At 67.9% G+C, this 11,757-nt stretch overlaps 8 protein-coding genes across 8 annotated transcripts; 5 read left to right on the top strand and 3 right to left on the bottom strand.

The window, feature by feature from the left end:
- Window positions 1-139: 139 nt before the first annotated feature.
- On the top strand, window positions 140-930 carry MICPUN_64372 (predicted protein; the record flags this gene model as incomplete). The annotated part of the gene is made up of 2 exons (XM_002506452.1): window positions 140-850; window positions 892-930. 2 exons carry the CDS (start codon window positions 140-142, stop codon window positions 928-930), a joined length of 750 nt encoding a protein of 249 aa, XP_002506498.1.
- Window positions 931-943: 13 nt separating this feature from the next.
- On the bottom strand, window positions 944-2,300 carry MICPUN_106545 (predicted protein). The gene is made up of 2 exons (XM_002506275.1): window positions 1,911-2,300; window positions 944-1,782 (listed from the first exon to the last, which is right to left on the bottom strand). The coding sequence occupies exons 1-2, from the start codon at window positions 2,286-2,288 to the stop codon at window positions 1,036-1,038; spliced, it is 1,125 nt and encodes a 374-aa protein (XP_002506321.1). The 5' UTR covers window positions 2,289-2,300; the 3' UTR covers window positions 944-1,035.
- Window positions 2,301-2,411: 111 nt separating this feature from the next.
- On the top strand, window positions 2,412-4,142 carry MICPUN_64370 (predicted protein; the record flags this gene model as incomplete). The annotated part of the gene is made up of 1 exon (XM_002506451.1): window positions 2,412-4,142. The coding sequence occupies one exon, from the start codon at window positions 2,412-2,414 to the stop codon at window positions 4,140-4,142; it is 1,731 nt and encodes a 576-aa protein (XP_002506497.1).
- A 360-nt stretch (window positions 4,143-4,502) lies between these two features.
- MICPUN_64369 (predicted protein) lies at window positions 4,503-6,530 on the top strand (the record flags this gene model as incomplete). Its single annotated transcript, XM_002506450.1, has 1 exon — window positions 4,503-6,530. One exon carries the CDS (start codon window positions 4,503-4,505, stop codon window positions 6,528-6,530), a length of 2,028 nt encoding a protein of 675 aa, XP_002506496.1.
- Window positions 6,531-6,641: 111 nt separating this feature from the next.
- On the bottom strand, window positions 6,642-7,181 carry MICPUN_64368 (predicted protein; the record flags this gene model as incomplete). Its single annotated transcript, XM_002506274.1, has 1 exon — window positions 6,642-7,181. The coding sequence occupies one exon, from the start codon at window positions 7,179-7,181 to the stop codon at window positions 6,642-6,644; it is 540 nt and encodes a 179-aa protein (XP_002506320.1).
- Window positions 7,182-7,279: 98 nt separating this feature from the next.
- MICPUN_64367 (predicted protein) lies at window positions 7,280-8,104 on the top strand (the record flags this gene model as incomplete). The annotated part of the gene is made up of 1 exon (XM_002506449.1): window positions 7,280-8,104. The coding sequence occupies one exon, from the start codon at window positions 7,280-7,282 to the stop codon at window positions 8,102-8,104; it is 825 nt and encodes a 274-aa protein (XP_002506495.1).
- On the bottom strand, window positions 8,098-8,825 carry MICPUN_109543 (predicted protein). The gene has a single exon (XM_002506273.1). The coding sequence runs from the start codon at window positions 8,803-8,805 to the stop codon at window positions 8,263-8,265; it is 543 nt and encodes a 180-aa protein (XP_002506319.1). The 5' UTR covers window positions 8,806-8,825; the 3' UTR covers window positions 8,098-8,262.
- Window positions 8,826-11,034: 2,209 nt separating this feature from the next.
- MICPUN_88739 (predicted protein) lies at window positions 11,035-11,754 on the top strand (the record flags this gene model as incomplete). The annotated part of the gene is made up of 1 exon (XM_002506448.1): window positions 11,035-11,754. The coding sequence occupies one exon, from the start codon at window positions 11,035-11,037 to the stop codon at window positions 11,752-11,754; it is 720 nt and encodes a 239-aa protein (XP_002506494.1).
- Between the last annotated feature and the right edge of the window lie 3 nt (window positions 11,755-11,757).

The raw sequence follows: 11,757 nt of genomic DNA, 5'->3' as shown, positions 1-11,757 counted from the left end.
GGACGCCACGTTCACGCCCTCTTCAGCACCAGCACTATCCATCTGAGTCGCTTTTTCGTCCTGTGTCTCAACGCGAGCCGGCTCGCTCGGAAAACAAACCGTTTGTCTTTACTCTGCGGCGCGCGCGAGGGGCGCGGGGATGTTCAAGTTGATTTTGCGGCCGACCGTGAGGAGGGATCCCCCCGATGACGGTGTCGAGTTGAGGGTGACGGAGGACGATGCGTCGAGCAAGGGCGCGAAGCGGAAGAGGGCCCCTCCCACAAAGGGGCCATGCGAGCACGGTCGTGTACGCTCTAAGTGCAAGGAGTGCGGTGGGGGCTCAATCTGTGAGCACGGTCGTGAGCGCCACAGGTGCAAGGAGTGCGGTGGGGGCTCAATCTGCGAGCACGGTCGTCGCCGCTCTAGGTGCAACGAGTGCGGTGGTGCATCAATCTGCGAGCACGGTCGTCGGCGCTCTGAGTGCAAGGAGTGCGGTGGGTCTCAAATCTGCGAACTTGGTCGTGTACGCTCTACATGTAAGGAGTGCGGTGGGTCTCAAATCTGCGAGCACGGTCGTATACGCTATCAGTGCAAGGAGTGCGGTGGGGCCTCGATCTGCGAGCACGGTCGTCAGCGCTCTCAGTGCAAGGAGTGCGGCGGGGCATCGATCTGCGAGCACGGTCGTCAGCGCTATTATTGCAAGGATTGCAGTGGGTCTGGAATCTGCGAGCACGGTCGTGAGCGCAAACAGTGCAAAGATTGCGGTGGCTCTCAAATCTGCGAGCACGGTCGTGGGCGCTCTAAGTGCAAGGAGTGCGGTGGTGCATCAATCTGCGAGCAGGTCGTCAGCGCAAACAGTGCAAGGAGTGCGGTGGGTCTGGAATCTGCGAGCACGGTCGTGTACGCTCTAAGTGCAAGGAGTGTCGCGCCGCAAAGGCTGGAACGAGGTGACGAGACCGCGGCGCGCTCAAACTTTCTCGCTCATTGTCAAACGCCGCTATCTTTTACACGCGTCGCACTCGTAAAAACGTACCTTCGATGGTGACGCGCTCCCCGTCACCCGATGAGCACGATGTCGTCCCCCGGAGACATCGTCCCACCCTGGATCACCGTCGCGTAGAGCCCCAGGTAGCTCCCCTTCTCCGCCAGCGTCGTCTCCCTCCCGAAGATCCCGGCGCTCAGGCTCGGAAACGCGCGCTGCAGCGCCACGTCCGGCATCTTGAGCTGAGCTTCGTCCACGAGCACCTCGTCGCCAGCTGTGTCGTAACGCACCCTGGTGCTCGGGCATCGTATCGTCGGCTCGTTTATGCGCAGCACAACCTCAGGGCCGACGCGCACGTCCCTGCCGCACCATCCGAGCTCCGACCACGGCTTGAGGCTCCCGTCCCCAGCGTCCTCGACGACGAGGTTGGGCCGAAAACGCAACGCGAACGCTTCGAGCGATTCCGGCGCTTTCCCCCCGTCGGAATTTTCCGCGTCCGCTGCTACGAGCTCCCGCCAGCACCGCTCGACGGTGGGCGCGGCGTTGAGGTGAAGCACGTGCTCGTTGGGTCGTCCCCCGACGTTGGCGAACGAGTGCCCGCGCGCGCGCACCAAACTCGGGGGTTTCGCCGCCGACGACGTCTCGAGAACCTCACCAAAGAACGCCTCGACGACCGATCGCTGCGTCGCGTCGGAAACGTCCTCGGCGGAGACGAGCGTCTGACCCGTCGCCGCGTCGACGACCGCGATGCCGCGGTCGCCGAGCATCTTTACCGCGTACCGCACCATGCTCGGATCCGTGATGAGCTGGTGGAACAGGTGCTGGCGATCGGGGGAGGGGAAGGGAAGGGAGGGGGGGATGGGGGAGGTCAGCGCGGGCGCGCGGGGGGCGAGGGGGGCGAGGAGGGGAAAGTTGACAACGCGCGCGCGCTTTGGTTTTTTCGCGGCACCTTGTTGCTGTGATGGCCCGGGTCCTTCCCTTCGCCCGTGGCGAGTATCCTGCCGGCGCGCGCCTCGTCGTCGTCGCCGCCGTCGCCGTTCGCCCAGAACTGCTCGATGTTCTCGTGCCTCAGCAGCGCGAACTCCCTGTCGCGCGGCGTGGAGGACCCGAGCGACACCTTTGCGCGATCCAGCATCTGGCCCCGCGCGCCCTTGAGCGGGTACGTGGCGATGCTCCTCACGCGCCCCACGCGTCGCATGTGGAGGAACCCGCCGTCGGAGGCGTCGAGGCCGGACTTGTCCTCGCTGGAGGCGTCGCGCTTGCCGCCGGCGACGGCGGCGGCGCGCGCGGCCATCGCGGCCCGCGCCGCGGCGAGGACCGCAACCATGGTGCGTGGCGCCAAAACTTTTGGCGCGTCCCGTGGCATTCGTGACGACTGCGTCGTTGTCGTTCCCGCCGAGCGCCCGAGAGGACCGGCACTTCCAGGGTCGCCCTCGGGGAGGGACCGGTGATGACCGCGGCGGCGGGGGTACCGCCGGCGGGCGCCGCGCGCATCGTGCGGGTGGAGGAGCGAGCGCGGTTTCGATGCGCGAGGTGCGGAGAGACGTTCGCGGACGCGAGCTCGCTGGTATCGCACAAGGTGTGGCATCGCAAGCGCGACGCATCGAACGCGCCCGTCGAGGAGGAACATCATCGCGACGGCGGGGTGACGGGCGCGCGCGGCGGCCCAACGCGCGGCCACCCGTCCGGGGTCCGGCGCGGGAACGACGTCGCCGGCGCGCTGACCCACGCCCAGCGCGACCTCCTCCGCGAAGGGGAACAGCTCATGCGCCGGCTGGACACCGTGCGCGCGTCCACCTCCTTCTCCTCCCCGAGTTCGTCCTCGTCCATGGGGCGACTCCACGCGACGTCGAGAACCTCGCTCGCGCAGAGGCTGCGCGCGGAGAAGGAGGAGCGCGCGAGGCGCGACGGCATCATCGGGTGGACGTCCCCGACGCGCTCCCCGACGCGCGAGCCGCGGCAGCAGCAGCCGGGAACGCGTCCAAGCGCCGGAGGCTTCGACGAAGAAAAGAGCCACGAAAAGGGCGAAGACGACAAAGCGTTAGAAACCGTCGCGCCGCCGCGGCGTCCCGTCGCGCCGAGGTACGGGTCGGAGGTTCCCGACGAGCCGGCCGCGCGTCCCATCCGGGGGTCTTCGCCGCACGAGGCTGAGACGATCCGATACCGAGACGACGACGACGACGACGACGCGTCACCATCCTCCGCATCCTCGTCAACCGCGTCCTTTGATTCGACCATAGACGCGGCGTCGGCGGAAGGGACGGCGCCGTCGGCCGACGACGGCTCGCTCTTCCGTCCCGCGTGCGCCCCCATCGCGCTGCGAAAGGCGCCGGGGCAGATCAGGCGGGAGGAAGCCGCCGCGAGACGGGAAGCCGCGCGAGCCGCCGCGAGGGACGCCAAAACCAAACAAAGGTTGGAAAACCAAAACCAAAACCAAAACGGCGAGGCGAGGCCAGGCACCCGCGAAGACGCCGTTCGACCGACGCAACCGTCGCTACCCCGGTGGCAGGGCGGGACGGTGATCCGGCGAGATAGGACGGGAGGCGGCGGCGGCGGCGGTGGGATTCGATCCGGCGACCTCACGAAGGGCGACGACGGCAAAGAGACGGAGGACGATCCGAGGTTGAACGATCCGAGGTGGGGCGATCCGGGTGGTCGGCTTCTGGACCGCGCGAGGGCCGCCGCGGTGAAGATCGCGACGCGGGAGCTGGCGCGGGAGGCGAAGCGCCTCGCGCTTAAGGAGAAGGGTGCCATCGATCCCGTCGGGGCGCGGAAAGGAGGGAGGGATCGGGCGACGGCGGAGGGTGGTGAGTCACCGGTTGCGATTTTTGACGAGTCGGGCGACGACTCGACGGACGAGGCGCGCGGGTCGGGGGTTGGTGATTTTTTGGCGCGATACCGCGCTTTGGTGCGGGAGAGGGACGTTGGCGTCCTGCGCGAGCGCGAGGAGCGCGAGGCGAGGGCGCGCGAGGAGGAGGAGTGGAGGAGTAGCCGCAGCGACGAGGAGGACGAGGACGAGGACGAGGGGGAAGGAGGCCGGGACGGGCGCGCTCTCAGGGCCGTCGCTTCGAACGAGGAGGACGAGTCGTTCGTCGAGGAGCTCACACCGGAGGAGGAGGACGAGCTCGCGGAGTTTGAGAGGCTCGAGAGGCAGGTGGCCGCGGAAGTCGGGGCGGCGTAGCCGGTAGGTCCGGCGCAGAGGCGTCGGAAAGTGTCAAAAAGTCAACCCCGCATTTGGCAGCACGCTCCTCTCGTGCTCGCGCGAGTGATTATTTCAAGCCGCTGACCTGGCAGGGGCGACCTTCGTCGATCGAAGGGAGCGCGCTCCCCACTACGCCGGCAGCGCGGAGACGTCGCGCCCCGTACGTTCGCACGCGGCTGACCGGCGACGCCGAAGCCGCTCGACGCGACGCCGACGCCGCGCGCGAACTTCGACGACCTGGAAGGTGCCGGCTGCCCCGAGGGATCAAGGGAATCGAGAATCTAAATCTGCGCGAACCGAACCGAACCCTCAGGCGAGTCTTCCGTGTCAGCGCGCGCGATGGGCGACAAAGGCGACGCGTCGAAGCTCGGGGCGTCGCAGCCCGCGCTCGTGATCGGCGGGGTCAACCCCTCGGGGCGCAAGAAGCGCGCGTCCTTTCCGCCGTCCGCGAGAAAGCTCCCGCCGTCCGCAGCCGCGCCAACCGCGAGTAACAACAACAACGGGGGCGGGACGGGCGAGAGCCACGGCCTGTCCGACGCGGAGAAGGCGAAGATCCACGGCAAGATCAACGGCGCCAAGGCCCTCGAGGCGTCGGAAAAGATGCGCGCCTACCTCGAGAACAAGGCGCGCAAGCAGCGCGAGGCGATGGAACGAAAGTACGGCGTGGGTTCGCTCTCTGGAGGGGGTAAACTCTCATCCGATGGGTCGTACCACGCGGCGCCGAGGGAGGCGTCGTCGGTGACGCTGGGCGTGGGCGCCGAGGTCAAGCGCGCGGCGGCAATCGCGGTCGAGGCGGGCATACGCGCGTGCACGCCCGAGTCGTCCGCGATGCTCGCGCAGGGGCTCGACGGGATGCTCGAACGCGACGGCTCCGCGGACTTGGGGTCGATCCCGCGCGTGTCCCCGCCGAGGGTGGCGGGCTTCGGCACCGCCAAGCTCGCGCGCCCGCCCTTGTCCAACCGAAGCTCGATCAAGGGCGTGAAAACCAACAACTCGGCGCTGGACGGTAACCGATTATTGGACGCGCGTAGGCCCGCGCCGTTGGCTCAGCCGCCGTCGTCGGTCGGGTCCGACGGTAGCCACCCCAGCAGCGCCGAGGCGACGCCGACGGGACACGGACGAACCGGGAGGGGCAAACACCCTAATCTTAACAACACCCCGGGCCCGTCATTGATGACGCCGTCCGCGAACGACCCTTTATTAGACCCCGCCGACGTCGACTCGCCCGGAGACTTTCCCAGCCCGGCTCCGAGCGCGGCGGCTCGATACATCGGCCGGCCTTTGGGTCTGCACGTCACGTCTCCGGCGGCGTTCGGAGGGATGGGAAGCGCGGAGAGCACGCCGGGGTTGACGCCGTCGGAAGGACAAATCGGGGGCCGGGAGGGCGGTTTAGGGGGTATGGGGGGGAGAGCCGGGGAAGCGGCGACTGGTCGGGCGGCGGTGACTGGTCGAGCCAGCCCGGACGTGGTGCGCCGGATGAGACTCCCGACGTTATCCGACGTGGAGGACGCCGCGCGATTGGGCGCGGGTGCCGGATCCGGGTACGACTCCCCCGACGATTCCTTCCCGGACGAGCACGATGTTCGGTTCAACTCGGGTAATCTTACGGGTGCGATCGATGGCACGCCTCGGATGTATCCAGACGAAGTGGACGGCGGGACGGAACATTCGGACCCGGGGGCTCCGTCGCCGCGAAGCAAGGCGCTTCGTCTGGAGGAGGAACACCGCGCGGCGGCCAGGATCCAGGCGAATGCGCGCGGGCACCTGGTCCGATGCCGGATGGACCGCGAACTCCGGGCGCGTCGCCTCGCGCTCGCGGCGAGGGAGATGGAGGAAGTTCGAGTGTACGACGGCGAGGACGGATCCCCCGGCGGCGGCGGCGACGGGGTGGACGAAGAAGCCGCCGCCGCCGCGGTGGCCGCGGCGATGCTCACGCGACCCGGCGGCGGGTCGATCGAGGCGCTGCAGAGGTCCGTCGTGGACGCGGTGAGGGGGGTGGATCGCGCGGGCGCGAGCGGCGGGTCGTCGCATCTCTCGGCGGATGATACAATCGCGAGAGCCGCGGATGCGTTGACGCTTTCGCTCACGGGATCGCTGCCATCCTCCGTCGGGAGGACGACCGGCGAGGGGGTTTTCTTCGACGAGGACGAGGGTGGTGAGGAGGATGATGGGGTGGGTTTGGACGCGACGGAGCTCGACGCGGCGGAGCTCGCGGCGGTTGCGAAGATGCAGGCGAGCGCGAGAGATTTGCTGTCGAAGGCGGACGACGACGCGGCGGCGACGGCGGCGGCGGCGGTGTCGGATGGGGAGGCGGCGGCGGTCGCGAAGATGCAGGCGAGCGCCAGGCTTCACCTCGCGAGGTCCTAGTGCGGCCACGGACGCGGGTTTTAAAGTAGACGCATGAAGGTTCGTAGTCTTCTCAACGTACAACGGGTACCGGCGCGTGCGATTCGATGCTCGCGTCGTCGCTCCCCATCTTCACTCGAGCGCCTTCTTGATCTCGGGCTTGAGCGTCGCCTCGAACTGCATCTGCATCATCTTCGACATCATGTCGATCCCCGCGGTTCCCGCGCCTCCGTCCACCTGCTCCACCGTCACCTCGCTCCCCTCCTCGCCCAGACCGATCGTCGCGCCCTCCTTCACCGCGTACGCCACTCCCGGGAAGAGCGAGCTGTCCCCCAGGGTGACCCTCCCGCCCCCCTTGAGCGCGGTGACGAAAACCCGGCCCTGCTTGACCTCGAGCTTGACGTGCGCGTCGGCGACGCCCGGCAGCGTCACGCGCGCGTCGGCGCCCGCGCCCGCGCCCAACGTCGCGCCGGCGCCCGAAACCTCCGCGGCGCCCCCGCCGGTCCACGTGACACGGATGGGGCCGGGACCGCCCGCCGTCGGGGAGGAGGAGCCGAGGGCGCGCGCGGGGGTTCGGTCGGAGGAGACGCGCCTCCTCGAGGACGGCGCGCGCCGCGGGGTCCACCGGGGGACCGCCGACGACGCCGACGGCATCGAGGTCACCGCGCGCATGTTCGTGACTGGATGGTTAGCTCATGAAGGTGATGTTTTATCCCGTAGCTTCAAACGGGAGTCGACCGGGTGGGCACTTGGACGGGGCGCGGGGGTGGATGCCAGCGATCTGGCGGCCGAACGTGAGTGGGCCGCTCCCAGATGTGGACGTCGAGGTGGGGGTGAAGAAGGTGGACGCGTCGAGCAAGGGCGCGAAGCGGAAGAGGGGCCCTCCCACGAAGGGGCCATGCGAGCACGGGGTGAAGTACCGGTCGAACTGCAAGGTGTGCAGCGCTTGTCCGCACGGTCGTCAGCGCTGTTACTGCAAGGAGTGCGGTGGGTCTCAAATCTGCGAGCACGGTCGTATACGCTCTACATGCAAGGAGTGCGGCGGGTCTCAAATCTGCGAGCACGGCCGTGAGCGCCGTAAGTGCAAGGAGTGCGGTGGGGGCTCAATCTGCGAGCACGGTCGTGAGCGCCACAGGTGCAAGGAGTGCGGTGGTGGTGGAATCTGCGAGCACGGTCGTCAGCGCTCTCAGTGCAAGGAGTGCGGCGGGTCTCAAATCTGCGAGCACGGTCGTCGGCGCCACAGGTGCAAGGACTGCGGTGGTGCGTCAATCTGCCAGCACGGTCGTGTACGCACTCTGTGCAAGGAGTGCGGTGGGTCTCAAATCTGCGAGCACGGTCGTCTACGCTCTCGGTGCAAGGAGTGCGGTGGGTCTGGAATCTGCGAGCACGGTCGTCAGCGCCGTAAGTGCAAGGAGTGCGGCGGGTCCTCAATCTGCGAGCACGGTCGTGAGCGCCACAGGTGCAAGGACTGCGGTGGGTCTGGAATCTGCGAGCACGGTCGTCGGCGCTCTACGTGCAAGGAATGCGGCGGGGGCTCAATCTGCGAGCACGGTCGTGTACGCTCTCAGTGCAAGGAGTGTCGCGCCGTGAATTAATGAGAGTCGTGATTAATGCCCATCCTCCAGCTCGCCATCGCCGTCCCTCACTTCCCGCGGTACCTCGCCAGGAACTCCTCCTCCCGCCGTTTCCGTTCCTCCTCGCGTTCCAACCTCTCCAGCGCCGCGCGCCGCTTCTACTCGCGCGTCTCTTACTCTTACTCGTACGGATCTAACCTAGCACGCGTTGCCTCCTCGACGAGCCGCTTACCCTCCTTCTCCGCGAGGAACTCTTTCAGCTCGTGCCGCACGCTACGTTCCGCAGCCTCGTGCGCGTCCACCAGCGCCCGCGCCGGCACCGTCACCAAAACGCTGTGACCAACAGCCACGACGCAGTCGAACAGGACGACTCGAATCGGACGCGCGACGGTATCGCCCGGGTCGTACTCGCCGAAACCACCCGCGCCCCACGTGTGCGACCTCCGAGGCAGCACCTGGTACGTGCATCCGCCGGCGGGGGCTCCGGCGAACGTCACGCCGTAGTGGCCCGCTCGGCTGCCCCGCGCCGGCGCGTGTCCGACACCTTGTCCGACACCTTTTCCGACATACGACGCCGCCGCGAGCGCCGGCGCGGAGACGAACGCGCGCCCCGTCCTGTGCGTAAACACCAAATGGCAACGAACCGAGCCCCACTGGTCGTCCCCGTCGAACCCGGGCCGGGGAAGCACGTCGCGCTCGTCGAGGCGCTCGAGGATCGACATCGCGCGCGACGCCGCGCCGCCCGTCACCTTGAACACGAGCACGTCGGGGTCGACGTGGCGGGGTCGGGGGAGCCTGTCGACGACGACGGCGGGGGAATCCGTGATTGAATCAAACCTCCGATTGAAACCGGCGGATGACGAACCGCCGATACTTTGGACGCCGACGGATCCCCCAAATCCGCCGCCACTCGCAATCTCCCGCGCGTGCGTGAAGTGCATGGACGCGATGAACCCGTCGGCGACGTCGTCGAGGAGGTCCGGCGTGAGCCTCGGTTGGAAAAGGTTCGCGATGGGCGTCTCGGCGAGCGCTTGGATCAGACCCGTCGCGCCCCCCCCGGCGGCGGACGCGGAGGCCCCTACCCTACCGACGAGCGCGTACGGACACCCGCGCGCGCCGTAGTTGACGCCGAAGTGCGCCCCGGGCGAGTGCGCGCCGTTGTTCTCGCCTCGGAACCCCCGCCGAGCCCTGTACCTCGCGCGAAGGTGCGTCGCCTTGTTGCGGTGATGGGCGTGGATGACGTCGTCCTCCCACTCGGCACCCCACTCGGCACCCCACTCGGCACCGTGAGAGAGCCATCGCCTGTTCGAACCCGGGGGCCTCGGCACCCCGAACGCCTCGAAGCACCGCCCGGGCCGAGCCCTGTGCGCGAGGTGCGTGAACCCGTCGATGACGAGCGCCACGCGTTTTTTCGGGGATGAAAAGTGGGCACCCGGGGTTTGGCTCGACGCGTTTCCCCCGTCCCCGTACCCGCCGTCCGCGGAAGCCACGACGACGTCGCCGCCGTCCACCCTCAACCACGCGTGGCACAGCGCGCGCGGGTGCCGACTTTCCGTCCCCGGGTGCCCAACCCCGGGTGCCGACTTTTCGTCCCCGACGCCGCGAACGTGCACGGAGACGCGCAGGTATCGGAACCCGTCCCCGTCCCCGTCCCCGTCGCCGCCTCCCCGCACGACGCAGTAATTCTCCAGACGACGCGCGGAGAGGTGGGGCGGGAGCCGCAGGATCAGCGCGTGGTCGGTGACGCGGACGTCTTCTGGAGTCTTCCGGACGTCTATCACGCAGGTCCACGTCCCCCGTCGGCCGGACGCGTCGGCGTCTCTGAGCAGCCGGCGCCTCGACGGATGCGGCGTGCGTCGTCGTTCGCACGTGCGTTCGGTGGGTTGAAGGCTCCCGTCGGGGGCCGGGGTCCACACCCAGACGTAGTCGTCGTCGCTGGCGTCGTCGTCATCGTTTTGGTTTTGGCCGTCGGCGTTTTGGTTTTGGTTTTGGTTTTGGTTTTGGTTTTGGTTTTGGTTTTGGTTTTGGTCGTAGCCGACGATTGAACAGAGCGGGCGTCGATGTTCGCCGTCCCGACCGCCGTTCTCGTCCGGTTCCGGCTCCGCCTCGCTGTCGCTGCCGTCGACGTACCCGTAGTCGTCGGCAACCTCTCCGTAGTAGGTCATCGGCGTGGGCAGCCCGTCGTCTAAGATGCACGCCGACTGGAAGCCACCGCCCCCCCGCGCGTCGACGATCTCCGCGTGAGACCGCGGCGGATGCAGGGTGACGCGGTAGGACACCACGCCGCTCACCGCGCGCCACCACCGCGCGCGAGCGTACGAGAACGCGAACGATCTCTCGCACGCCATCCGTCGCACCGCCTCTCGGTTGCCTCGGTCGTTCAGGGGGAAATCGTACAACCCGAATCTGGTCCGCGCGACGTGCGACCAGAGCGCGGGGTCGTTCGCGGCGGCTCTCCATCCGCGGCACACCGCGCCGGCGGCGAGGAGCGCGGGTACGCCGCCGTCGTCCGCGCGAAGCACGCGGCGGAAGATCTCGTGGAGCACCTGGTGCGGGATCTCGGGGACGCGGGAGCTCGGCGCGGCCACGGGCGAGTCGTCCGCATGTTGTTGTTGCTGTTGTTGTTGTTGTTCGACGTCGCGCGCCCCCGCTTCATCCGTCTGCGGGCACGGCGGGTTCCGCCGCTGTCTCTTCATCGCGACCGACGCCGACGCCACCTCCCGCGGACGCGGCGCGAAGGTCGACCCGCGAGGGACCCTCCGCGAATCGCGACTCCGCTCGCGTCCGGTGTGAGGAGGACCGGACCGCCCCTCGGACGGAGTCGCGTCAGCGACGAAATAGCGTTCAGTGTGTCACGACCGAACCGATAAGGCTCGGCGCATTTGACGATGGCGGGTCGCCTCCCGTTCGCGCTGGGGTTGCGCGGCGGAGGCGCCGGCCTCCCGCCGTGGATGCGCCACGCGCACCGGCGGTTCTCCTCCCAACGCCGATTCTCCTCCGCGTCCAACGAGGGAACATCGGCGCAGCAGACGTCGGGCGGCATCAGGGGCGCGCTCGCCAAGTACAACGCCCTCAACGAAGCCCACCCGACGACGACCAAGGTTGGCACCTCCGTGGTTATCCTCCTCTTCGGCGACACCATGGCGCAGCGCATTCAGCACCGCTCCGCCGCCAAGACCTCCAAGGACGGCGCCGCGCCGGCGTTCCGGATGGACTGGCGCAGACTCGCCGCGTTCGCATCCTTCGGCGCCATCTACACCGGATACTTTCAGATGCACTGGTTCAGATACCTGCAGACTGTCTTCCCCAGGCAGGTGGGCCTCAAGGCCAGGTTCCTACGCAAGGACGTCCTGGCGCCGCTGCTCGTGAACCAGCTCGGGATGGTGTGCGTGGGGTACTACCCGTTCTTCTTCGCGTGGACCGGGTTCGTACGGGGCCGCACGTGGGACGAGTCGATGGAGGAGATGAAGAAAAAGTACAAGTTGAAGCTGCTGGCGCAGAATTGGGCGTTTTGGATTCCCGCGCAGGGCGTGCAGTTCGCGCTGGTGCCGAGCTCGTATCACATACTCTACGTGTCGGCGATGGGTTTGGCGTGGAACACGATCTTGTCGCTGGTGACGCTGGAGAAGATACCCGAGGCTGCGCAGGAGCTCAAGCGCAAAAAAGCGTGACGC

Source organism: Micromonas commoda, chromosome 15 (assembly GCF_000090985.2).
Source record: "Micromonas commoda chromosome 15, complete sequence".
Classification (NCBI taxonomy): Eukaryota; Viridiplantae; Chlorophyta; class Mamiellophyceae; order Mamiellales; family Mamiellaceae; genus Micromonas; species Micromonas commoda.
Note: the sequence above shows the minus strand (reverse complement) of the source record. Positions and strands in the feature narration are given on the sequence as shown.